A 25575-nucleotide genomic window follows, 5' to 3' on the forward strand; every position below is an offset into this window, starting at 1 on the left:
CCTTCCGTCCCCATTGTCCCTCTATGGTCCCTCTCTGGTCCCTCTCTGGTCCCTCTATGGTCCCTCTTGGGTCCCTCTATGGTCCCCATTGTTCCCCCATTGCCCCCTTCGACCCCTTCGGCCTTGTTCTGTTTAATTGCGTCTTTACTAGATCCCTGCCCCGCACTAACGAAGTTCAATTCTGCAATAAAGCACACATGTCTCGCCGTCGATGGCTCGTCTCTCTGCACCGCAGCCCCGAATACGTAGCCTAACATCCCCCTTCTTCAACACAACCACAACCACACCTCCTTTGAGTAGTACAGACCTCGTCGACGAAACTTTTTTTTTTCTCAGTGCTGCCCTACCGCTTCCCCATTGATCCCTCCTAATAAAATTCCCTCGTACAGTTGGGCTTGACTGCATACTCAAAACGCGCCCCGGAATCCCATCCCGCGTCCGTAAGCAACACGCTGGGTTTTTTGCTCTCTCTTCCCCGGAAATCCTATCCGTACATACACCCGTCCCGACTTTCTTGGTGGGGGTGTTTCTATGCTTTGAGAGAGAATACCACCCTGCTGGATATTTTTTCTTACACGAGTTTCTGGGCTGTTAAGCATTAAGTTGCTGTCAGTGCTGTCAGCAAAGCAATATGGGAGGATTCTACATGCAGTATCTCGAGAGTAAGTCATTGCCTACTTTCAACAAAAAAGAGCACGTACGCCCTGGCGACTTGCCGTCTCCAATGAACCCAATGAACCCAATGAACCAACCCCACGATGATGCGCGCGGTGGGGCTGGGGCAGCGATGTGTTCGTCTCACACACGTGGACAAACCCCCCTGCGTCGAAGCTTCGACGCCGCACGAAAACATCGAAGAATTTCCCAAAATACCATAGCTAGCTAGCACTTCTCTGTGTGTTGTTAAACGCCACGTTCCTGACATGGACGGATGTACCTCCACGTCTGATCTGAAGTGTTCGCGATCTGGCTGTCATGCATATGTCATGCTCGATCTCCGTCGCGTCATTAGGGCTGCATATACGCTGCCCATGCTTCCCGGGCGTTTATTTGCATTTGTTGGCATCGAATGGGGGAGCAGGGCAAGGGGAGTTCCAGGATCAGCAGCTAACTTAGCATCCGATAGGCTTGTGCCGGCGTCGTGGGTGGCGAGACCCTTCGTACGAGTGTTACAGAGATCCCAGTGGCTACACGTGCCTGGTCCTGGTAAATGGGCGCGAGTACCAGACGGACCTGGCATACGAATCGGATCACCTGGCCCAGGAGAATGCCGCCATGAGGGCCTTCATGGTGTGTCGGAACTTTTCTGTCAATGGAGGCATGCTCGCGCGTAACGGGATCGTCCAGGGTCTTCCAGCCAATGAGTCTACCAGACGCAAGAAGTCCCGCCACGCTTCTTCAAGCCACGGCCATACCCAGAAGGAGAGCCGCCATAGGTCAGGACACCACTCGAGCAGCAGCTCGACCGCATCCTTCGAGTGAGGGAGGAAATTGGCTGCCGTCCCGACGGATTTCAGCCAAACACGACCATCGGCTAATTTTAACCAATGGATTACAAGCAAGGGCAGAGAGGCGTCAAAGATTGATATATATACACGTGGTGAAGCTTCACAGCTTATCCCCAGGCATATTCCGCGGAATACCCCCATTCAGCATATTCCCCGACGAGAAAGAGACACCGAGAGACAGAGAGAGAGAGAGAGGAGGAGAGACAAAAGTTTGCATAAATCGACGAATTACGACTTGACGAATGAACTGAACGAACTTATGAACCGAACTAATAATGACAAATCTGGTGTCATCGTCCTGAACAGAGGCTTTTTTGCTCGTTTTATTGAAACGCTTTTTTCTTCCTTTTCTATATGCTATATGAAAAAAGAAAAAAAAGACTTGATGAGACCCCCCAATTTTTCCTTCGGGGCCGTGGGAACTACAGAACCAGGCCGGTTCAGGAGAACGGATTCTATCGGAGGCAACTTTGCTGTTTAGCGAAAATCCCGCTGATGGGGAGCCATAGTCCTTCTCATCCGTGTATGGCCTCGGAACCGTACCGACTACCTTCATGGCCTGGCTCAATGGACATTGGTTATCTCGAGATAGACTTCTTTTGAATGCCCCGGACTGTGCGAGCGGCCAAAAGACATGTTACGCAATGCGGGACACTCCTTGCTCGCTCATTGCACCTGTTGATATTTGTTTTCTTCTTTGGGCCAAAGCCTCGCTGGCTGGCATCACTCAATTTTCTTCAATCGGACGACGAGAAAACCAGAAATCGACCGAAATTCTAGAGACGGGATGAAACGAAACGAAAAGGAAAACTGGGTAGAAAATTCCGGGATGGAAATTTAAGCGCGAAGGAAAAGAGAAAAAAGAGAAGAGACTATCGCTCGGGCGGGCGCTTTGCTGCTGCTTCTTTACTAAAAAATACCATACAAGCGCTTGAAGAACAAGAAGGTGGTGATGATGATGATGGGAGAGGCTCTTTTGCTTTTTTATTATTATTATTATTATTATTATTTTGCGCGGGAAGTTTATAAAATTACGATCTCACGGCTAGATAGATGATGATCATGATTACGAATAGTTACGAAGAATCGAATTTACGACGTCAACGACCTGACGAGATATCTCATGGTCGCACCAATCTAATCTTTTTCTGTTTGCTTGCGGATGTCTTGATGTGATGCGGATACCCGTGATATATGTCTGGTATAGGGTGAGTAAATGAGTCAGGCAGCGAGTCTTGGTCCTTTTCTCTTGAAACGAGGGAATCATCTAACTAGATGATGATGATGATGATGATGATGATGATGAAGTGAAGGAAACGAGGGAATATAGAAAAAGGAGACATATAGGAAGTTGGCTCGGATATGTATGCGTGTATAAGTATAAGTCAAGGCCAAGGTCAACTTAGAGATGAAGTCCTACCGGAATGTTTTCTCGGAACGAAACGTCATCTAAAAAAAGAACAACTCCTCCCCCTTCCCGCACCCCACGGATCATCGTCCCCAACTTTATTTTCCCCGAGATGTCCCAGATGATGGTGCTGGCCCCTCGACGGGAGTGCGGGTGGACATGCGTCGTCGCCCTGCTTCTCTTTGTGACAGGCACACGAAACCTGCAGGTCGTGACACAGCGTCTGCCAGTCCGGGACGCGGGACTGGAGAGACAGGCACACTCTACCTATCTGCATATCAGAAAGGCTAGGTAACAACCCTTTCGCCTTTCGGTATCTAACCCACCCTGCTAGGTACGCTAGCCCCCCGGGACGTGCTGGGTGTCGCACATGATGCCTCTGTTGATCATGTACGTAGTTGGAAGTTGGGGACATATCCTTCCTTATCACATGAGATAAGTTACCTAACAAGTTCGTCAACACATACATATATAAGGTAGTCAACCTGCCATCTGTTGAGCCATCTTGAGAGGAGAAAGGCAGAATACCTCGACGGTTGATGGTGCTGAGGTAGTGGAATGATACGAGAAGATTCCGGGTAACTAGAGGATAACTCGTATTTATTACAGCCGACGTCATATCTACCTGTCACGAACACACCACCAATACGAGGGAGGGTACAATAAGTATTTTCGGAGGACGTGATGAATAAAAACATAAGATTCGAACAGATTTGAATTTGCTGCGCCGCATTAACCTTCCTGACCATGCTCAGGGCAGACTCGCGTCTAATTCTCAGTCTTACAGAACCTTGCACAGGAAGATTGACTCAGTTTCGAGTTAAATAAAACAATCGAAGAGCATAAAGATGCAATGTTCAATCAATCTTAATGTTTCGTATCCGTGGGGTGGAACGGTCTGTGATTGGTTCCCGGACAGGGCAATACATATGGTACATCTGGTTCGGTACCTCCCAGGGCTGCATCTGCCATGCTTTGTGGCTGAAGGGCCGTGCACCTGGCGTAGCAGCAAGAGCAACCTGGCCTTAAATAGGCTTTCCCAAAAATCAGGTGCCAGATGGCCAGGGGTTTGGGAAGGACCTAGCCTAGCTAGTCTAGGGAGGGGGCGACGCTAATTTCGAGCATTTACTGGCGCGACGACTTAACTGGCCTAAACTAAGAAATAAAGGGGGCATTCCGTGAACTGAACACAACTGAACATCAATCTCTCGTTCGACCACCACTTTGACCACTTTGAACACCTTGACCACCTTGACACCCTCCGAGCGAGCAAAGAGATACAAGTGTCCTCAACTCATCCTTTTTCTAGCACTACCAGCTATTATTCACTACATCGACTCTTTGAGAGCTTCACCGTCCTTTTTTTATATTCACTTGTATTCCTAACTTCGGCCTATTCCGCGCCGGTATTCAATACTACACCGACTCACTGTCCTGGGTCTCCCAATTCGCAATTTGAGCGTCGTTGTTGGCTACTTAAAATCGCAAGAGCACTCAGCGCGAGAGCATATCTTGGTGGTCTACATTCGCTTCGCGACAATTAACGTCTAATTCTACTCCGCCCCTATCGCCATCATGAAGGGTAAGTGCTATTGAGAAAAATCCTATAACATTTAAAAGGTGGACATCGCTAATATCTTATTTAACAGCCCTCATTCTCGTCGGTGGCTTCGGCACACGACTACGGCCCTTGGTACGTTTATCAATCTGCTACAATGCATTGCCGAAGAATCGAAAAATGCATAATCTCTCAAACTCGGACCAAGAAGCTAACGAACAGTCCTTTAGACTCTTACCATGCCCAAGCCTCTGGTAGAGTTCGCCAACAAGCCCATGATTCTACACCAGATTGAGGCATTGGCTGCCGTAGGTGTTACTGATGTTGTACTTGCTGTCAACTACCGCCCTGAGGTTATGGAGAGAGTCTTGAAGGAGGTGAGTACCTAACCTAAGTTATAATATGTAGTCTTTCCCCTTTCATATTTGCTAATATTACGGTTCTCGTAGTACGAAGCCTCTCTTGGTGTCAAGATCCACTTCTCCCTCGAGAACGAACCCCTCGGTACCGCCGGTCCACTTAAGCTTGCAGAGGAGATTCTAGCTAAGGACGACTCTCCCTTCTTTGTCTTAAACTCGGATATTACCTGCGACTTCCCCTTCAAGGCTCTCGCCGAGTTTCACAAGTCACACGGTAACGAAGGCACTATTGTTGTTACGAAGGTTGAAGAGCCCTCTAAATATGGTGTCATCGTTCACAAGCCTAACCACCCTACGCGAATCGACCGTTTCGTCGAGAAGCCCATCGAATTCGTCGGCAATCGTATCAATGCCGGTATGTACATGCTGAACACTTCGGTGCTCCAACGCATTGAAAAGAACCGACCTACCTCCATCGAGCAAGAAACTTTCCCCGCTATCGTTCGCGATGGACAATTACACTCCTTCGACCTCGAGGGCTTCTGGATGGACGTCGGTCAACCGAAGGACTTCCTAACGGGTACCTGCCTATACCTTTCATCGCTCGCAAAGAAGCAGCCCCATCTACTAGTTTCTCCTTCCGAGAGCTACGTCCACGGTGGCAATGTCATGATTGACGAGTCTGCCAAGATTGGCAAGAACTGCCGCATTGGACCTAACGTTGTCATTGGCAAGAATGTTGTCATTGGCGATGGTGTGCGTCTACAGCGATGTACGCTCCTCCCGGGATCCAGGGTCAAGGATCACGCGTGGATCAAGAGCACCATCGTCGGCTGGAACAGCGTCGTCGGAAAGTGGGCTCGTCTCGAGAACGTCACTGTCCTCGGTGACGACGTGAGCATCGGCGACGAGATCTACGTCAACGGCGGAAGCGTCCTCCCGCACAAGAGCATCAAGGCCAACGTCGACTACCCGTCTATTATCATGTAATTGATTACAGCGTCATTTTGCGCTCTTCTCGACTGCCACTTCGATTTTTTTCGGCACTTCTTCCTGTGTATAATCTGGCACCTTTTTTCAACGTCTAATATTTCGTAATAAGTTAGTTGTTCCGCCCTCCGGCTTCGGGCACCTCTCTTCTCAGCATTTGTTCAATTCCGTTTCCCAAGTAGGATGGCGTTCTGGTCCGTATGTCATGATAGATGACTGTCATAATTTTGCCCGATATTCCGGCGAGATTTGGGGTCCGAGGAATTGGAGGGCGGGAGTTAGTCGTCTTTATCCTGGTCGAGTTATGCCCGACTGGAACTGACGAGAAGCCGGAACCCTCACTCAGATGATGCGACCCTTGATCTATACGGGCCCTTCGCGACTATATCGAGCGCCTACTTCGTTGGCCCATTAGGGGGGCATATATACAAAATAAAACACGGGAAAAGTGTCTACGGCAAAAGAGAAACGATGTGGATGAGGTCAGCATTGGACTCTAAAAAAAGATACGGATGCAAGAGCACACGACGTTACGGCGATAGGGATAATTGCAATTTTCAATTGGTATTTGCAGTGGTTAACTTAATGCGTGGGACTGTCGAGCATGAGCAAAAGCAGCCGAGGACGACCGGTATCGAGAATCGGGCTCGTTGTTACCTCGTACCGTTTATGTGCGAGGGCGAAACTGTGTCTCGGACTCGTCGAGCTGGCCTGCCTAGGTGATTTATCTTGGTGGGTTAGATAAGCTGAGAGTATAGCGAGATCAGGAGGAATAGGAGCAATTGAAAAGATAATGACTAAGATCTGATCTGAAGCTTGTGTAGTGATTTGATGTGATATGATGTGATGAGTGAGCGAGTGGCGTTGGTATATCCCATTCCTTGTGTCCGCTGAGTGATTTCGGTTTATATACAGTAAGTATTTATTCAATTTTTCCCCTAAGGAGTAGTGATGTTTCTTCGTAGAGACGCTACGTATAAGTTTGGCTGGTAGCGAAATACACCGTGGTAGCTGTCGATGTGACGGGCCCGCGGTCACTTTTGTGATGAGGTAGTAGCCGCCTATTTGGTTGCTCCGAGAATACGTCCGTACGGGATGCCGTTGCGCCGGTTCGGATCTATTGGGTTTCTGCGTTTTGTGTGTTTACGTTTGTTTGTTTGCTGGTTGGCTGGTTAGTTGGTGTATGTTTAGTGATGTTGGCCGGGTAGGATTGGTTTTATTATATTGTATTCTGTTCTATTATAATTGTGTGTGTGTGAATGTATATGTGTGTATTATGTACTGATGCTGATGCTGATGCTGATGCTGTTGTTAATGCTGCTGGTATATTTTACTTCTACCTCTACTTCTACTTGTATCTTCTACATACCTACTAACTATCATTCATTCAATACATTAGCAAAAAGCAAAAATACTAGCAACATTAAGCCAGGCTACCTAAGCGAAACCGTCTATCTATATATACAGTCAGGTATAAGAAAGACGTAGATGTAGATAGATGTAACTAGAAGTAGAAGTAAACATATTATTCCAGGTATGGTATAGCACATAGGCGTAGACATACATAGGCGGGTGTCCGCGCGCACGCAATTACATACATACTACCACCTAGGTACCTAATAACCATACCATACCATACCATCCATCCATCCACTGTTTCATCTACCTGAACCTACCTGAACCTTACCTACCTACCTACCTGCTCATCTACCTAAACTCCCCGGCATTTCCACACGTCCGTCCGTCCATCCGTCTATAATTCCCTTCCCTTATATATCCTACCCTCGTCATCTGTCCCAGGTGAAAATTCCAAAGCGGCAATGTGATACCATACACACGAAAAAAGGAGCCAATATCATGTCCCGTCTATCTCATCTCACTTCACATGCTCACATGATAAACGTTAGGCAGTAAACCGCAATTCGGCCTGCTGTGCGTATTATCGTGCCGTCTTGTGCCGTGTCCCGTGTTCACTTTCGGTCAGCAATTTGCGAAATCTGCGAATCTGCGTGGGCGGCCGTATCACGGCCGCACATTAAACCGAGCTCGAAACGCCAATTACATGGTTCCGTTCGGCTGCGAATACATAATACGTTTGCGCCTGCAGGAAAACTATGGAGATACTGTGTTATTATACCTAAGGTAGCATTACTATGTAACTATACCCGACCCTCCAACCCTTCCGCCGTACCATTCACGTCCCCTCCCATCCAACCTCCCGCATGTGCGACCTTTTGCTACGTACAAAATCAGGTAGGTTAAACAAGTAAAAAGGTGTGTAAGCTGCCTTTCCCTGCCTCTGCCTGCCTACTTACACGCTTGCCTGCCTATATATGACATGCATGTCAGGGCATCTATTCCCGAAACAACATGTTCAATGCAAGGGAATGGAGGTCATGGCGCCCGTTGAGCGCTTCGTGCATCCAGTGAATGACCAGATATCATGTCCAAGATCCACCCCCACCCGTCACACTCCATTGCGACTTATAGTTATTAATGAGAGGGGGCGCCAACTCCGACATCTGAAATTTTACAATGTCGGTTTCCTGAAGATGTCAGGCCTGGAAGATTCATTCTCGTCATCAGAGTGATCGTCGCGGACCCATCCGCGACTCATCTCGACAGCTCTCTCCCAGTGTTGGTACATGCGCTGAGCTTTCTTCCGGTCAACTCTGGGTTCGAAAACCCGACGACCTGGCTTTTTGCGTGTGAGCTCTATGAGCTCCTCAAAGCTGGTCCAGCAACCTTCCACAGCTAGACCGGCAGCGATCGCGGCACCTAAAGCCGTGGTCTCGCGCATTGCCGGTCGCTCTACGCGGATGCCGGTAACATCAGCTTGCGTCTGCATCGTCAGGTCTGAGTTCGACATGCCGCCGTCAACGGCAAGAGACGCAAGCTTATGGTTTGAGTCTTTCTCCATCGCTTCTAAAATCGCGCGAGTCTGAAAGCAAGTAGCTTCCAGTGTCGCACGTGCGATGTGACCTCTTTGCGTGTGTTGCGTTATTCCGACTAGAAGATGATTAGCAAGATGCTTATCTAGATAGGTTAAGGCCCGTTGAGGCCATTGATGAGGACTTACAAAGGGTACCTTTCGCATCGTCAATCCAGTACGGTGCGAATAGACCGCTGAATGCGGTCACAAACACCACCCCGCCATTATCCTTAACGCTCTCAGCCAATTCGCCAACTCTATTCGAGTCTCTAATAAATCCTAAATTGTTCATTAAAAACTTTACACCAGAGCCACCCACTGCTATGCTTCCTTCCAGGGCGTAAACTGGTTCCCGGCCCTTTCCAAAGTCGAATGCGACCGTCGCCAACAAGCCATACTTGGAAAGTACCGGCCTGTGGCCTACGTTGTATAACAAGAAACATCCAGTACCATATGTGTTCTTGGCCTGGCCTGGCTTGAATCCGCATTGGCCGACGAGCGCGCTGGCCTGGTCACCTAAACAACCTGCAATTCTCACTCCGGCCAAGGCGCCGCGGCCAATGGTACCGAAGGCTTCGGGGTCCGACGATGGCACAATCTTGGGCAATGCAACCTTGTTCTTGTCAATTCCGAAGAAGTTGAGTAGTCTGTCATCATACTGCCGGGTGTGCAGGTTCATAAACATAGTTCTACTTGCGTTGGTGGTGTCCGTGACGTGGACATTCTTCTCCTTACCGTTGAGGCGGTAAATCAGCCAGCTATCTACGGTGCCAAATGCGAGACGGCCTTCCTCGTAGGCATTTCTCACGGTCAGGTTATTCTTCAACAGCCAAACCAGTTTTACGCTGGAAGGATACGTGCTCAGGGGAAGACCGCATAGTTCGGGGATGGCATGGGCGCCAGGGTAATTCTTCAAATCTCGGACGATATCCTTGGTTCGGGTGTCGGGCCATACGACAGCATTGCATAGGGGTTCGCCGGTGATCTTATCCCAGCATACCGTTGTTTCGCGCTGGTTTGTGATACCTACAGCTTTTATTTGGGACTTGGAATAACCTTTGAAAGTAAACTGTTCAATGGCCCTTTCGATACAAGACTCAACAGAGCTGAGCAATTCTAAGGCATCATGTTCGTGCCACCTGCGTTGCGAAAATGGGGCATTAGCTCATGGTTGATGTAATAAGGGGGTCAGGGTGACGTCAATACCCCGATTCAGGATAGAGATTTTCAAATTCGATTTGATGACTGGCGACTGGGTCCATGTGGCGATTAAAGATGAGAAAACGCGACGACGTGGTGCCCTGGTCTATACTACCGATAAACCATTCCGACGGTGCACGTTTGCTAGTCCATAGACCGCCGCCGTTGGAACTGCCATTGGTCTGTCCATTGGTGTTGCCGTTGGTATAACCGTTGGCACGCTGACCATCAGTATAGCCATTGGTGCGGCCATTGGCATAACCATTGACATGACCGTTGGTCAACCCGTTGGTCTCACGGTTGTCTCCCATTGCACTCTGGTTGTTGTTACGAATGACAACTGGTGAGATAGTTACCGGACGACTTGATGGTGTTGAAGTTCGTTCAAGGTGGGAGACGGCGCGAGGCAATTTAGCCTTATCCTAGCAACCTGGATCGAGATGACGTGCAGTCGGCTTAAAGGAGGCCGAGGTATATCCCGCGACGGAAATTCGTTTGATAAAGGGTATCTTTGGTATCTTTTGTTGCAACGGGGCAGTGGTTATGATAGGGATAGGTCGACAAGATAATATACGATGGTTACGATGGGTACGAGGGGAGAAAGAGTAAGAGTAAGAGGAATATGAGGAGAAGAGGAGAGATAAAGAAACGGAAAAGAAGTAATAATAAGAGGAGAAAGAGTAAAAGGATAAGGACGTGGATGTGGAAGTGGAAGTGGATGTGGCAGTGGCAGTGAATGGGACAATCATCTTGGTAAGTGCGAGTAGATCGCACAATGTCGCACTTACGGCACTTACGTAGGTATTGTACTTGAATTGTACCGATCTGAACCGGCTGAAGCTTTTTAGCATGCGAATTGAACAAAGTGCCTAATGCAAATTCGAGAATGCAGGAATGCAGGAAAGAGCAGGGATACGAGAGCTGCCTAGCCGTGTCTCTGGAGCAAATTTAGGAATATGAGCGTATGAGCTGGAGTAACTATGGTAGGCTGGCTCGTGGAGAGTGGAGAAAGCTTGGAGGATTGCGGGGAACATTATTGGATGGTTTAAGTTGATTTTGTTGATTTTGTTTGGTTCGAATTTGCTGACAACCTTAGATACCGGCACGATACCGGCACGGTCGTAAGCAGGGCTTAATCTGGGCTATCTGGGCTATCTTAAGAAACCTACATAGCAGGAATCGCCTAGACCTTACAGAGCGCCCATCCTCAAGCGTACCTAACATATGAGCGCATGAGTGTATCGATGCGTCCCTTCTGAGTGTCTTGAAAAATAATATTCCCCACCTTCCCATCTTCCCAGCCAATCCTTCTACCAGGGATTGGTGGAACATTCACTTATGGAAGGATGGAAGGGGGGAGGCTCCCATTAGCTCATCGTTCTTGTACTAGAGGGGCGGGAGAAGTTACTACATAGGTCTAGCTTAGGGGCGCGGCGCTCGAAATTTGGCACAATCCATTTTCATCAAAGAACAAAAAAAAAAAAAAGGCTCGAGCCGAATTTTGCCCCTCATTTCTTTTTTTTTTTTTTCCTTCCTTTCCCATGTGAAGAATTCCTAATGTCCTAGTGTTCCATTACTCAACAGATTTTACTAGGTATTCTCGTCAACCTCCCTCTTCTATCTTACATAGCACGCAACACGCACAGCTTGGCCAGCGTGACCTTTTTTCCTGCATTCCCTGCCTAACCGCCTAAGATTGGAACATGGCAGCATCGCAGCATGGGGGTCCCTCTCGTCTGAGCCTCCGAGGCCGCCCCTGGGATGCGGTCAAGCACGGTTTGCCTGCTCTAGACCAACACTCGGTGATCTGTGCGAGGGGCCACTTCACGATAATCACATCCGCGTGATAAATTTGATTTTTTTTTGTTCGTGACCGGCCACCGGGCGCACGCATAATCACTCATTATCTATGTCTGGACGTGGGACCGGGGGTTGGCCACGTATTCCATTCCTCCCGTACATAGTATACGTCAACGATATTGACGATGCATTCATTCCCTTGTCTCCCACCCTTTCCGAACAAAGCCTCTCCCTCTCTCTCCCTTTCCCCTTCCCCTTCCCCTTCCCCGTTCCCCCCCATTCCCCATACCCCATTTCCCTTTCACCCTCTTTTTTCCTTCCCACCTCCTTTCCCCTTTTTCCCTTAGTCCACGTGCAACCAATCCTTCCACCGCTTAGAAATTATATCTCCATGAGCCATTTATCTGACGCTTGGCAACGTGCCAAAAATAACCCCGAAATTAATAATTCGATTTTTTATTTTCCTTTAAGACCCCGTACCCGTTCCTATTGCCGTCGGGCTCGCATCGACCAAGATTAATTCCATTGGTCTAAATGTTATGGGTTCTGCCGTTGCATCAAGCCTCAATGCCGGAAATTTGTGGGACTTGTTGCGGTCGGGAGATCGTCTGTCCAACTTCTTTTCCGGTCTTTGTTGTGGGGCCGAGCCCCGGGGGGGGTTATCTATAGCTGATTGTTTGCTCTGATAATTGACGGAGCAAACCTCGTATTATGCATCTTTCATCTCGTGCATATGACAGCCCTGGAGTTTCATGTCCGGGTGTACCCATAGGTTAGGTACATATTGTTTCACATGGGTGGATGTCTCGACCAATGTATATGTAGGAGGGATATGCAACAACCGAGCTCAGTTATCTTCCGTGTGTCCCCTTCTTTTTTTCCTCCTTCCCATCCATTTGCCTTTTTCTTTCGAGCTCATTCGTAGGTATTTAGTGTTCGGTGTTCAGTCGAAACTGCAGGATTCGGTGGTAGTTCCGAATAACATTATACGCTCTCCAAAAAGGCTTGCAGTTCCGAGCATTATTATCAATAGATTCCTTCCACAGGTCTAAGTCCTAAAGTCCGTCCACAAAGCGATTCACCAGGGCTTCCATTTTGACTTCTAGGGGCGACAGGACTACACTTCCTCGTCTCGGGCTAAAAATGATGTTCGTGATGCCATCTGCAAGAGTGAGCATCACTTTTCGGGCCGAAGTGATGCTTTTGATCGTGAACCATTTCGGAAATATGTTGTACGTAGTTGTTAGGGTTACACGATCGACGATGATATTGGCTAGTTTCGAGTGCACTCAAACCGATTAAGATGTCGGTCTCGAATGCATTTGTGAGAGTGAGGAATACCTCTGCAGTGTGCCCGAAGTCGATAGTCCGTCGCTCCAACAACACTATCGAATCTATGTTGATTCATATTTCATGATATAAAGCACGCCGATATGTCTAAGCGATAGGCGGCTGTTAAGTGTTGGTAGAGTATATATGGTTGCGAAATTCTTCTTCTACTTGTCGAATTTGCTTTCTAATTTCGTCATCGTGTCGGGTTTATCTTCTATTTGCTTGCTTGCTTCGATTAAGTTGTTGCTTTTGTTTATCAAGGGTATCTTAAGCAAGAAATTCGGAGCTTTGAAGCTTGTTTTTGATTAAGTTGTCGTGATGTAAAAAGCTTCTCGCGATGCTGGAGGCGTCTTCTTTGCCTTCCTCGTTATCTTTATCGTTAAGTTCCGTAATTTTGTATTTGTTGCCTGACTTGTCGACGATGGCATTGCCAATTTTTCCTGCATGGTGTACATCTAATGTCGTAGCTGATTTCGATAATCCTTTTCCCTTGGTACTTCCTCGTCTTGTTGCCGCGAGACATCTCCGTTAAATATCCGGTTCCGTTACCGCTCACCGGAATGGTGGGATTCGTTCCTTTCCTGGCTCGTAGGTATATTTTTGTTATCCGTTTGGTTTTTGTTATTCGTTTAGGTTGCACCGGTGGCCGAATCTTCTACCTTCGGCCAATTGATCGCTTCTTCGATCTTAACTTCCTCCTCGAGCGTTTCCTGCCGTCTTAGTCAGCGGGAGGGTTCCTTCTCGATTATAAAAACATATAAGCTTACCTAAGAGTTGTTTTGCTCCTCGTCTTGTTTGTCTTGTTTGTCTTGTTCGTCTTGTAATGATTCGACCATTTGTTGGTGATACTGGCGATGCTGTTCGAGCTTTTCTTCGGACATGTTGCTGTACATGTCGTCCTTCATTGTCGCAGGTCGAATAACGCCGGTGAAGTGGTCTTTTATATAAGGCACATTCTTCCCTCGGTTGAAATCCCAGTGCATTCCCAGCCTAGCTCCGTTGGGTTTATCATGGAATCTGAGCGCCAACCGTCTTTGCTGGTGTTCACTTTTTCTGCGATTGATACTCTCTTGATTCTGTATTGGGCTATAGTATTTGGGCGAGTTGCTGTTGCGGCTATCGCTCCCCGAGGTTGAAGGTGTTGAAGACATGTTTACGATGACTTCGCAGTAGTAATATAATTTGTTGCTTAGTTTGTTGTTGATAAAAGGCCGGCCTAAGATAGGAATATTACACAGGAGAGGTATCGTTGTTATATTAAGTGTTATAACTTGGGTGGGTAGTTAAGTGGCTTGAATGTTTGTTGTATCGTCAAGAAAATAGTAATGGTAGTATCATTGATGGATGATGTTGTAGAAAGGATGGAAATTATTTTCAGATGATAGCAAGTCCAACTCGTGTGGTTTTATACCTGAGAATCGAGGAGGGTATTTTATATTGGGGAGCCATTTTGACTGAGCGTAATGCCAAAGTTTGCTCCCCCAACGTGTTGGCGTTATAGTTTAAACACGAGGTGTTCGGACGCGGTAGTTTTCAGTTCGGTTTTCTTCATTATGTCGATAGTTTATTTGGTGTAAACTTAGGTTGCTCCAGCCTCTTGAGAGAACTGAAGGTTCTCTTGTATTAGTCAAAGGCCAGGGTTGTATAGTTGTTGGGAAACCAAGTAAGAATCTTTACAGGAAAGAGGAAACTGGGGCGGTATACATGATAGGTATTTACCTCGTCAGGAATTAACGCTACGACTACGTAGTTTAACCAGGCTTGAGTATACAAGCCAGCAGTTAGCTATAACCTGGCCTACTATCGAAATCTACAGCACCATACTGTCTCTATTAATCCGTTGTCGCTTCTAAGAAACTACACAGCGAGTACATAGGTAGGTACCTAGATAGTCATCAAAGTAGTAAACAATCATCCGATATTTCGAAGACTCCACAAAGTTACCTAAACATGTAAGCATAACCAGTGACTAAGGGACCAATGCGTACTAAATAAACATTCTAAGCTTATAGCATGACGATAGAAGTTTAAGATACACGCCACGTCACTTATAGGATGTCAACATTTCATAACGTTTGCTGCCGGCGGCTACATGCCCACTCGTAGAATATATTTACCTTCTCAACAACTTAAATAGTATCAGTAAAAACCACTTGCAAGTACTTTTATACTCAATTGATGAATCTGCTTTCTCCAAGGGAACAGGTTAGGTCAGAATCGATACAAGGAATATATCACGATATTCAATGCGTCTATTTTAGAACACGGTAAAAGCTGAACAGTTTAAAAGATTTAAGTAACTACCTACCTACCCAGATAATTAAGAGCAGGCTATTTCTCTACTTTACCTACCAGACCTAGAAGTCTGCCCCAGACTATCCACGAGTGCAACAATAACCTTCTCTCCCCCATCGACAGTTGAGACGCGGTATCGTTGGAATTGTACCGTATGAGTTAGTTAGGTTATAGTTTTCTCTGATTTTAATCGGAAGCTTACCCCAGGTCACGGGGATACTTAAAATATGAGAGCTGTCCGTACGTAAACTAGTCGTCCCGTCTGAACTAGATTCATAGTTATTGGCACGTTAACCTATTTATATTCACACCCCTCATCTGCACAGTGACAAAACTAGAAACGAGAGTTCAATGTGTCAGTCCATCATGTGCCGTCCATGAAATGCAGTCTAGGGGCACTAAGAACACAGCTAAGAGTTACGAGCGCGTTGACTGCTGTCAAATTATAAGCAAGTAGGTTAGAAACTTAATAGCCACGCGTACGACAGGACTACTAATGGTATAGTGTGACGCTTTGATATCGAAAACAAGACGACACGGATGGGGAACTAAACCACGTCAAAGCGGCTGTCATCCTTAAGTAAAAAGATGCCAGTTTCAGTAAATCTGTGCTTGAAATATAGTTCCCATTTGACTCAACTGACATCTTCTATACGACGCCTAACCTAGAGGAACGGGCCGTCTAAGCCCTGATTTGACTTCAAGTCGTCCGGGACATCGGCGATAGTATCCACAGGGACACGACGATGCCCAACGCGCTATGTAGGAACGACCCAACATATTTTCTAAAATCATTTTGCTTCTGCGATTGTCATCATACTCCTAGCTTCAATAGTGGCGTTGAGTTAAATGATAATGCATGTTCGAATTTCACTGCAACTGTCGAACCAATCCATAAGCTTCCGACGCTCCTCTTGTCCCTCGATACTGGTCCCAGGCGGTGATGCAAGTCCTAAGCGAGTATATAATACCTCGTCATCCACCCCCCTATCCCCCTTAAGGATAATGCTGATGGGTGCTGGAAACTGGCACGTATCAGCTATGCGTAAGATAAGCACGGTCATTTGCTCCTTTGTCTGTGGAAATGGATCGCAATCTACACTGACTTCGACGTCAACCGCTAACTCGGGATGTAAAATGCGGTAATCCTCTGGGGATTCCTGAGAGGACTTGCAAAGCGTACACGTGATAGAGTCCCCACGTAATGTTAACCGTCCTCCAGTAGCTTGCCCAAATTGGTTTCCGTCTGTGTACTCGCAGCTTGCGTCCAACACCTTCACATGTGGCTTAAGCGGTGCTGTAGAGTCGTAAGCAACTGGGCCAGGGATGGAGGCCCACGACCAGGTAGGCGCAATATAGTGTTCTGAACGTTGTTGGGGTTTTGGCTTACGCTTGCGAGCCCACAGCAAGTCTAGCCCAAGTGATTCATGCCAAAGCCCAGCAAGATATGTCTTGTTCTGGCGCACGGCTCGAGTCTGCTCTGCGATGGCCCCGATCGCTAGAAGTCTATCCGTTTGGTTGGTAAGTTGCAGGTCCGAGTAAAATTGAACAATTCTACGCCATGTCTTCTCAGTATCGCCCTTCGAGAGTTTATTTTTCTTAGTAAACCTTATGGCATTTCTAATATATTCATTATAGTTGGTGGGGGATTGCTGTGAAAGAGGTGGACTGTTCACTAAGTTGTTGACATGTAGCATCTTCAAACTTGGCGGATTATACGGCCCACCACCGTGGAACCCGCACTCACAGACGGATGTTGAATAACATTCCCATATCAACTCGTGTTTTGTGAAATATAGTATTCGAGGAGAGACTAATCTTTCTTGGAATGTCCAAGCTCGCTTGAAAAGGGGCTCAGTTCGGTGATTCAAGTACAGATTGGTGATCTCCGGGAAAGACTGCTGCGCATATAACTGGTACTCTTCAGTACCATGCCGAATTTTACCCAATTGTAGCTGTTGTCCAGGGCCCAAGCTGGAGAATAGCCCCTTAGAACTGTCCTCGGCATGAGATGCGGCAATTGTCAAGAACGCATTCTGATAAACATGGAACATTCGGCCGGCCTCCCGTAACCAATCTTCGGGGTCTCTTTGAATGATACATAGTGAGTCAATCCATATATAGCCTATATCAAGTTTGCGCGTAAACAAGATAGCTTCTTGAAAGCTCTTTGGAAGCGTACTCCAAGGAACATTTTCCTTCTGATCCAATAAATTTCCCTTAGTAGTCAGACACTCGAGTAGCTTCAAGCCCCAACAGTGACTGAGAGCTACATAATGTGAACCATTCGGTACTTCAGAGTTGTCTATCAGCCTTACCTCGTCGTTACTACCAGCGATATATATGAGTCGTGTAGGAAGGAATGAGCTGTCTCGCGTGTGGCAACGTTGGTGATATTGAGAACAGGTTGATAACTGGTGTTTTGCCCATTCACAGGCGGCTTCTGATGCGGTGCTGCCGGAGACAAGAAAACCCTTTGGTATTCCTGATAGACTCCTCCGTTCTGAATGCGGAAGGAAAAAGTTCCACTCAACTTCATCTTCTTCCATTAAGGTATCTTCCAGAAGAACACAGGGTTTGTCCTGATTTATCCACGGAGATATAGTCCATCGATCTCGATCTAGATTTTGCTGTCGTTCAAACAAACGGTCAATTATATTGCAACAGATACAATGTGAATCCTCGGGCCGACTGAATATGATATTTGGTTCATCCCGAGGAGTTGGGACTTTGAGTAGATGTTCAGGATTACCATCCCACCTACAATGTGGGCAGACTTCTCGTTGGTCCCAGAGTCTTTCTAAATTACTTAACCAGTTCCAATACTTTGGCAACACGATAATGTCCTCTGCATCTTTAGGACTAGTTGTCGCTTGGGATATGCTGTTTAGAAACTCGCTCGTAAAGGCTTTAATTGTGTGATGCATTTTTGTTAGTTAGGTAGTCATTGATTATGACTTACTATGTAAAAGCTTGCGATAGTTAAGAAAAGGCAGAAAGGGTACATCGCTGTATTTATGAGTCAGCTCAGCACGTGATAATTACCTGAGCAATCACATACATAAGGTTGCTTATCGAAGAAGCCGCTTGCCTCGGTTCATTTTAATGGATAAGCCGGGGTTCGTCATTGGGTTGTTTTCTCTCCAGCCTCAACGCGACAACTTGACAACTTGACAACTCTTACCATCTACAGTATTGCTTCGCACACACGACAGCTTTCCCTAATTGTCATCAACTACTTGCCATGAATATTCCTTGATACTCGGCACTTCAATCATGACAATCCGGGAGGACGTCGTGGCCTCTGCGGTCAATTGTAAGTATTAACCAACCCAACCACTTGAATTATTTGATGTTCGGGATAGGAGCCAGAGAAGCATAGCTGACAAATTGTGTTCGATTACGTAGTCTTACAAGACCCTAATGTGATCTCTTCCCCTATCGAGAACAAGCTATCCTTCTTGCGATCAAAGAATTTAACGCAAGAGGAAATCGATATCGCTTTTGCGAGGAGCGGCTCATCGATAGCTCCTGTTCCCGCTTCACCCTCACCATCACCATCGCCGTCATCAGCGCCCTCCGCTCCCGTCCAGAACCAGCCATACTACGGCCAATACCAGACGCAGCCTTACGGATGGCAAGCACCGCCAGAAGTCCCCAAGAGGGATTGGCGAGATTGGTTCATTATGGCCACTGTGGTGGGCGGAGTTAGTTACGGATTATATACTGTTTCCAAGGTATGGCATGATTACTCCAACTCAAGCATAAATAAATCATTGATATCCTAACCTCGATGGTAGCGTTACCTTTACCCCCTAGTCTCGCCCCCGACACCGGAGAAATTAGAACAAGATAAGTCGATGGTGGACGAACAATTCGAGAAGGCCTTCGCGACGCTCGAGCAACTATCGAAGGACACGGAGGAGCTAAAGGCCTCAGAGAGGGAGCGTACCGATAAGCTCGACAAGGTGCTAGATGAGCTAGACATATTCATGCGAGACACGAAATCCGCTAGCCGACGACACGAAGACGAAACGGACCGACTACGCGAAGAGATGAAGGCCTTGAAGGGGATCATCCCTAGTTCTATGACTGCGAACAAGGAATTTACGGATAACCGATTGAAGGAGATCACCACCGAAGTCAGGAGTCTGAAGTCTCTCATCAGCCAGCGAATGGGCAATCCCAGCAGCACCAGTCCGGCCCCACCGTCTATCAACACGAACGGCTTCCTTAAGCCGACTGTCAGCGCCGTTGCGCTCCCTACTGCTAGCGGTGCCTCGAGCCCTGGTGTTGATACGCTAGCAAAGGATCTCAGCGACGCGAAGCAGGCGGTGCGAGATGAGAACTCGCCTCAGAGCAACGGCACCAGGCAGGACTTCTTCTCGACGCGAACGTCTCCCTTCGGAAGCGGAATGCCTCCCACAAAGGCGTCGATTCCCGCGTGGCAGCTAGCAGCGAGCAAGTCAGACGCCACTGCAAGCAGTTCGCAGAACGAAGCTGGACCTAGCTCTAGCTCTTAATTACATATATAGATATACCTAGGTAATCATTACTCGTTTGGCGTTGTTTTGTGATTAAGGGTTCTTTTAGTTAAAAAGGAAAGGCATTTTCCCGGGTTAAGCAGTATATTTGAGTGAGGACGAGCCTCGATTGACATAATGGGGCGGTTTTACATGATGAGTCTCCGGGCAAAATGTGTACGTTTAAGGACCTCGATGGATAAACGAACCTGATTCTATAATGCCGTAAATTGTCTGATTGTTCGTTGTACGTGTTCCCTTGGTTTAGTTATGTTGTAAATGTGACACTGCATGTTCTCGTTGAGTGGAGGACGTTATGTTAGTCTTACCAAGTCCCCATTTCAAAAAAATTTTCCTCGAAATACGTGTCTTTTTATTTCCAAAATTTTAAAGGTGCCAGGCCGAGTCAAGGGTGCCGGGTCGAGTCGAAGGTGCCAAGTCCTCCTTTTAGGTGCCGAGTCTTCTTTTTAGGTGTCGAGTCGAGGGTGCCGGGTCGAATTGAAGATGCTAGGTCGAGTCGAAAGTGCCAAGTCTTCTTTCTAGGTATTAAGTCGAAAGTAAGGGTGCTATAGGTGCTAAAAATACTGGTCTTAAGGGTATTAAGGTATTAAAAGTATCTAAGAAATAATAGCAATAAGTTCGGACTGTTGTACATAGCACCCCATAGGGCTGCCCTCCCATATGCATGGTAAAAAGTCTCTTCTTTAAAAGGCAATCCCTTAAAGCTAAAGGTACCTACCTAACGTATTTAAATCTTATTAAATCTGAAGCTACATGTACTCACTTAGGATGAAAGCAATAATACGTAGGTAGTTGAAAATCCTTGATGAATCCCCCTATGTATTCAACTAGGTATGTAACAACCAAGTCTTCGAGAACGCCACCGGCAATGACAGAGTGGCGACCGGGACCCAGGCGTACCCGCATAGAATGTGTATGTATGTACATGGTACCTGCCTCTCAGAGTGCCGAGGCTTACCTTCGTCTGCAGCGTTCCACCGTCCCATCCGGAGCCAGCGGCAGGGGAGTTGGCATACATAAATTTATTACTACCTAGCTATCAACTTACAGGGGTTCGAACATAAAATCATAAGGGGGAATTGCTATCCATCATATATATAACTATGCGATTTATACACGCCGCTTTGCATACATAGTTAGATACCTTATTAGTTGGCCTTTGTTGCTCGGTTTCTGTTTGTCGGTCAGTCTTAATATCGTCACCGTATATTCTCCCTTTACGCTGCGTGGGAGCAATTGAAACGAAATTCTTGCCTCCCGGCGTGGACTACGGTCTATTGAAGCCTATTTCTCCTCGCGCGTATACTTTCTAGCGTCACGGCGGTCTAGTCGGGTTGCAGACATCGCCATGTCTGACTCTACCGTCTCTACTGCCGACAAGAAGAAAAAGGCTCCCGGTGGGCGGCTGGACCTGCTTTGGGCCATTCTGCCGAAACTTCCTTTGATCGTTAAGGTCATTCTGCTACATGTCATCGGCGGGTCCGAGACTTCTCGGTATCGGGATCTAAAGAGTGAAGTGACCATCGCGGTCCTACGGTCATTTGCTAACCCATCGAACCCAAAACCTCTTTTCGCGCGTCAGGCTATGACCTTGAAGGACCCCGGCGTCAAGGGCAAATTGTGGGTCAGCACGGTGGCGTCTGAGCCCCCTCCCGAGCGAGGAATTCGGGACGCTCTGCTAGCAGTCATCGATGCCTTGAACGAGCCCGGCGCAAGAGGTACGGAGCCGTCGTTCAAGATACCCGAACTCGTTCCCGTCGAGGCTGAGTGGACGGGATATAGGGCTGCCGCGTCTAAGAATTCGAAGCTTCCGGAGATCTCGGAGGAGCAGAAGTACCGCGAGATGATGAAGGAGTGCAAGAATTCGTCGACGATTCTGTACTTCCACGGCGGGGCTTACTATCTGTGCGACCCGTCGACACACAGGTTGCTGGTGAAGCGATTGACCAAGCTGACGGGTGGCCGCGCGTATTCGGTCAGGTATCGACTCGCGCCACAAGACCCGTTTCCAGCTGCGCTATTAGATGCTTTTGTGTCTTACTTCACTCTTCTCTACCCGCCTCCCGGGTCGATACACGAAGCTGTTGCTCCCGGGGATATTGTATTCGGCGGCGATAGCGCGGGCGGAAACCTCGCTCTAGCACTCCTTCGAACGCTAATGGAGATCCGACGCCAGAACCGCAAGATCAATTGGTTTGGAGAGGAGCGAGAAGTGCCCCTACCTGCCGGTCTTGCTAGCATGTCTCCATGGATAGACATGGTGCAGAGTCTGCCTTCGTTGGCTAGGAACCAAAAATGGTGCTATCTTCCTCCCCCAAAACTACTCTCGGAGCATGAACCACCGGCGGATAGCATATGGCCGACTAACCCACCTCGAAAACACGTTTACGTCGATGACGACTATATGCTTCACCCGTTGGCTAGCTTACAGATGGACAATGGCACGTGGGAGGGCGCCCCGCCCATGTATATATCCTGCGGCTGGGAGACCCTCGAAGACGAGATCAAGTACTTCGCATCGAAGCTCACCAGGGACGGCGTAACGGTGGTGTTTGAGGAGTACCAAGCGATGCCGCACGTGTTCGAGGGGCTTCTACCCACGCTCCCCGAGTCGCAACGTAACCGAGAGGGTTATGCCAATTTCGTCAAGGCCGTGTGCAAAGACCCGAAGAACATCAAGTCGTCTTATACGGCGATCAAGGCCAAGACTCTAGAGGAATTGGAAATCAACGTGGAAAAACTTACCCCGTATAGCGACGAGGAAGTAAAGGAGCTGGCTCGACAGAGGCTTTCCGTACAAGAAGCACCTGTTGTGCCGGCCCCTGATGTGCCGGCAAAGTTATGAGCTCTCGGCTTAATTTCTTAAAAGTGTCTTTGGCTTTGCACGTATTTATGATGAGGAAGATTGTAGACGGTGTGTATGTTTTTACGTCTTGAGTATAAGTGGTAATGAACGAGATATATAATGTTATTCGGTATACGTATTTCTTTATTTTTTAAATTTTTTTTTAAAAGGAACAGGTCTTATTTTGAAGAGTGGAATATCAAGAACACGACGACGAAATTCTCCTATATATTGACGATTAGCTACCACATAATCTGTCTTAGAAGTACATACCTGGGTATAGGTACCTTTTAGTAAGACTTTCAAACAAATGTCTGGAAGATAACGTGAAATGCAACAATAAGACATGAAGATAAAGATGACTAACTCCCCCAACCCAGCGGATATAGCGCCTGAGCATTCAGGTACATAACACAACCCTGCTTACGTTACCTCAAGGTTCCATACCATGTACATGTGTATGGTACATAGGTAACACAAGTTGGTAGGTGGGTACCATAGTAGCGCCTTCCACACCCCCATGTATCGACCCGCATATGTTTCACAGCCAAATCCAGTTTAACAGAGACGCTCATATTTGTCAAAAGCAGAAGCCATAGGTTAAATCTTCATGCAAGCCACGAAGCAACTACCACGGCAAAAGATTATCAGGTAGGTATTTCCTCATCTGTAAGATATCTTATGTATATCAAATGTAGAGGAGTGAAAGGCGCTACATACTAACTATCATCCCGCGGAGTTGTAGTCACTTCATGTTGGACCATACACGTGCAAGGCGCTCGACTCATACTTACAAAACCCGGCTTTAGCTAGATATATAAAGTCGACTTTAGAGAGACATATATGTAAAGTCGACTTAAGTCTTTACTACCTACGCATATAAACACCTAAAATAGGAGGTCGTTCACTTCCATAATTCTCTCCCAATGGAGCACCACCGACAAGCCGTGCGCCTAGTCTCCGCAACAGTCCGCTCGCTGTTCGAGCGGTCAGAGCCATACCGCATCTGGCACGGCAGCACGAACTCGACGCGGCCGCCGCACCAAAAAGCCGGCGTTCGCGTCGTCGACATCAGCGGGTTACGCAATGTCCTATCTGTAGACGCGACCACGCGCACCGCCCTGGTCGAGCCAAACGTCCCTATGGACCGGCTCGTCGAGTCCACGCTGCCGCACGGCCTCGTGCCCCCGGTCGTCATGGAGTTCCCGGGGATCACGGCGGGGGGCGGGTTCGCGGGCACCGCGGGCGAGAGCAGTAGTTTCCGCCATGGGTACTTCGACGAGACGGTCCGGTCCGTGGAAATGGTTCTCCCGGACGGGGAGGTAGTTACCGCGCGTCCGGACAAGGGGGATGAGTACGAGGATTTATTCCGAGGGGCGGCGGGCGCGTTGGGCACGTTGGGCACGACCACGTTGTTGGAGCTGAATCTTATTGAGGCTAAGAAGTTCGTGCGCACGACGTATAGACGGACGAGTAGCGTGGGGGAGGCGGTGAGGGTGATTCGGGAGGAGTGTGCTGCTGAGAAGGGGAATGATTATGTTGATGGGATTTTGTTTTCGAAAGACCATGGTGTTATTGTGAGTGGGAAGATGACGGATGACTTGCCGTCCGAGGACGAGCGTGTGCAGACGTTTAGTCACCCGCGGGATCCGTGGTTTTACATGCACGTGCAGGATATCACCAAGACCCTACCGTCATCCTCGTCCTCGTCCTCATCCTCAAGCTCTTCTTCCGAAGGCACAGTAACCGAGTATATCCCACTATCCGAGTACCTCTTCCGGTACGACCGCGGTGGATTCTGGGTTGGCAAAGCTGCCTTCGATTTCTTCAAGCCTGTGCCCTTCAACCGGTTCTTCCGGTGGTTCCTAGACGACTTCATGCACACGCGAATGTTATACCGCGCACTCCACGGCAGCGGCGAAAGCGCGCGCTTCATCGTGCAAGACGTCGGCATGCCGTACGAGTCCGCCGAGCCCTTCATCAACTACGTGTCGGACGAGCTAGCCATCTGGCCGCTATGGCTGTGTCCGCTAAAGACGCCTTCCGGCCCCAGCTTCCACCCCCACCTACGAGACGGAGGGAAAGGAAAAGAGAAAGCGCCCCACGGCGAAATGCTCAACATCGGCGTCTGGGGCTGGGGCCCCTCGGACCGGAACATGTTCATCCGGGCAAACCGCGCCCTGGAGCGCCGCGTCGACGAGCTCGGCGGCACCAAGTGGCTGTACGCACACACATACTACCCACCTTCCGAATTCTGGCGCGTCTACGGATCCGCCCACCAGAAACAGTACGAAGCGCTACGGCAGAAATACCTCGCGACAAGTCTACCCAACGTCTACGACAAAGTCAGCGTGAAAGTCGACAACGACGACGCGGTGCTGCGGGGGTGGAAGCCCTGGCTCAAAGCGCTGTGGCCGATCGGTGGGCTCTGGGGGATCTGGAAGGCGATCCAGAGCAAAGATTACATGCTGCATCGACGGGCGACGTGGAAGTGGACAGGAGGAGGCGACGAGGCTAAGACGGGGAAGGCGAAGTCGGCGTAGTGTGGGAGGGAGTAGATATGCTTCCTGCTGCAGGACTATACTATTAGGGGTATACAATAAATATATTTTTGATCATTGCCGTGAGTATAGGCTATATGGGTAGGCTATTAGATCGGATATCGAAAGCTATTGTCGTGAAAGACCTTGCTGGTCGATCTATCTAACCATCTCTTTCCGATGATAATAGAGGATCAGACCTACCGTCCATGTCTACCCCCCTATTATTAACGATTTGATTTATAGTAAGCACCATGTGTATTC

The 25575-nt window shown here is 48.1% G+C and overlaps 8 protein-coding genes across 8 annotated transcripts; 5 read left to right on the plus strand and 3 right to left on the minus strand.

Moving 5' to 3' along the window:
* The first annotated feature begins 352 nt into the window (after positions 1–352).
* F4817DRAFT_36877 (uncharacterized protein) lies at positions 353–1545 on the plus strand. The gene is made up of 2 exons (XM_049307274.1): positions 353–662; positions 1127–1545. The coding sequence occupies exons 1-2, from the start codon at positions 632–634 to the stop codon at positions 1480–1482; spliced, it is 387 nt and encodes a 128-aa protein (XP_049161155.1). The 5' UTR covers positions 353–631; the 3' UTR covers positions 1483–1545.
* Positions 1546–4261: 2716 nt separating this feature from the next.
* F4817DRAFT_36882 (mannose-1-phosphate guanylyltransferase) lies at positions 4262–6059 on the plus strand. The gene is made up of 4 exons (XM_049307279.1): positions 4262–4498; positions 4566–4609; positions 4705–4851; positions 4924–6059. The coding sequence occupies exons 1-4, from the start codon at positions 4492–4494 to the stop codon at positions 5821–5823; spliced, it is 1098 nt and encodes a 365-aa protein (XP_049161156.1). The 5' UTR covers positions 4262–4491; the 3' UTR covers positions 5824–6059.
* Positions 6060–7938: 1879 nt separating this feature from the next.
* Positions 7939–10656, minus strand: F4817DRAFT_37106 (glycerol kinase). The gene is made up of 4 exons (XM_049307386.1): positions 9962–10656; positions 8903–9894; positions 8157–8832; positions 7939–8097 (listed from the first exon to the last, which is right to left on the minus strand). Exons 1-3 carry the CDS (start codon positions 10264–10266, stop codon positions 8354–8356), a joined length of 1776 nt encoding a protein of 591 aa, XP_049161157.1. The 5' UTR covers positions 10267–10656; the 3' UTR covers positions 7939–8097; positions 8157–8353.
* Positions 10657–13716: 3060 nt separating this feature from the next.
* F4817DRAFT_313974 (uncharacterized protein) lies at positions 13717–14238 on the minus strand (the record flags this gene model as incomplete). The annotated part of the gene is made up of 2 exons (XM_049300328.1): positions 13717–13797; positions 13921–14238. The coding sequence occupies 2 exons, from the start codon at positions 14236–14238 to the stop codon at positions 13717–13719; spliced, it is 399 nt and encodes a 132-aa protein (XP_049161158.1).
* A 1749-nt stretch (positions 14239–15987) lies between these two features.
* Positions 15988–18438, minus strand: F4817DRAFT_37209 (HET-domain-containing protein). The gene has a single exon (XM_049307387.1). The coding sequence runs from the start codon at positions 18307–18309 to the stop codon at positions 16228–16230; it is 2082 nt and encodes a 693-aa protein (XP_049161159.1). The 5' UTR covers positions 18310–18438; the 3' UTR covers positions 15988–16227.
* Positions 18439–18501: 63 nt separating this feature from the next.
* F4817DRAFT_331621 (peroxisomal membrane anchor protein conserved region-domain-containing protein) lies at positions 18502–20233 on the plus strand. The gene is made up of 3 exons (XM_049302545.1): positions 18502–18698; positions 18791–19119; positions 19183–20233. The coding sequence occupies exons 1-3, from the start codon at positions 18659–18661 to the stop codon at positions 19903–19905; spliced, it is 1092 nt and encodes a 363-aa protein (XP_049161160.1). The 5' UTR covers positions 18502–18658; the 3' UTR covers positions 19906–20233.
* A 709-nt stretch (positions 20234–20942) lies between these two features.
* F4817DRAFT_331622 (alpha/beta hydrolase fold-domain-containing protein) lies at positions 20943–22773 on the plus strand (the record flags this gene model as incomplete). The annotated part of the gene is made up of 1 exon (XM_049302546.1): positions 20943–22773. The coding sequence occupies exon 1, from the start codon at positions 21275–21277 to the stop codon at positions 22769–22771; it is 1497 nt and encodes a 498-aa protein (XP_049161161.1). The 5' UTR covers positions 20943–21274.
* A 924-nt stretch (positions 22774–23697) lies between these two features.
* Positions 23698–25314, plus strand: F4817DRAFT_313978 (uncharacterized protein; the record flags this gene model as incomplete). Its single annotated transcript, XM_049300329.1, has 1 exon — positions 23698–25314. The coding sequence occupies one exon, from the start codon at positions 23698–23700 to the stop codon at positions 25312–25314; it is 1617 nt and encodes a 538-aa protein (XP_049161162.1).
* Between the last annotated feature and the right edge of the window lie 261 nt (positions 25315–25575).

This window comes from Daldinia loculata (genome assembly GCF_022478755.1).
Source record: "Daldinia loculata strain CBS 113971 unplaced genomic scaffold F4817scaffold_12, whole genome shotgun sequence".
Taxonomy (NCBI): Eukaryota; Fungi; Ascomycota; class Sordariomycetes; order Xylariales; family Hypoxylaceae; genus Daldinia; species Daldinia loculata.

Coding starts and splice junctions, on each gene's coding strand:
- F4817DRAFT_36877 (XM_049307274.1), top strand. CDS start 632: ATGGGAGGATTCTACATGCAGTATCTCGAGA. Junction 663..1,126: donor CTACATGCAGTATCTCGAGA/GTAAGTCATTGC, acceptor AGCATCCGATAG/GCTTGTGCCGGCGTCGTGGG.
- F4817DRAFT_36882 (XM_049307279.1), top strand. Junction 4,610..4,704: donor GCACACGACTACGGCCCTTG/GTACGTTTATCA, acceptor ACAGTCCTTTAG/ACTCTTACCATGCCCAAGCC. Junction 4,852..4,923: donor TGGAGAGAGTCTTGAAGGAG/GTGAGTACCTAA, acceptor CGGTTCTCGTAG/TACGAAGCCTCTCTTGGTGT.
- F4817DRAFT_37106 (XM_049307386.1), bottom strand. CDS start 10,266: ATGGGAGACAACCGTGAGACCAACGGGTTGACCAACGGTCATGTCAAT. Junction 9,895..9,961: donor AATCTCTATCCTGAATCGGG/GTATTGACGTCA, acceptor TTCGCAACGCAG/GTGGCACGAACATGATGCCT. Junction 8,833..8,902: donor CGATGCGAAAGGTACCCTTT/GTAAGTCCTCAT, acceptor ATCATCTTCTAG/TCGGAATAACGCAACACACG.
- F4817DRAFT_37209 (XM_049307387.1), bottom strand. CDS start 18,309: ATGCATCACACAATTAAAGCCTTTACGAGCGAGTTTCTAAACAGCATA.
- F4817DRAFT_331621 (XM_049302545.1), top strand. CDS start 18,659: ATGACAATCCGGGAGGACGTCGTGGCCTCTGCGGTCAATT. Junction 18,699..18,790: donor CGTGGCCTCTGCGGTCAATT/GTAAGTATTAAC, acceptor TCGATTACGTAG/TCTTACAAGACCCTAATGTG. Junction 19,120..19,182: donor GATTATATACTGTTTCCAAG/GTATGGCATGAT, acceptor CCTCGATGGTAG/CGTTACCTTTACCCCCTAGT.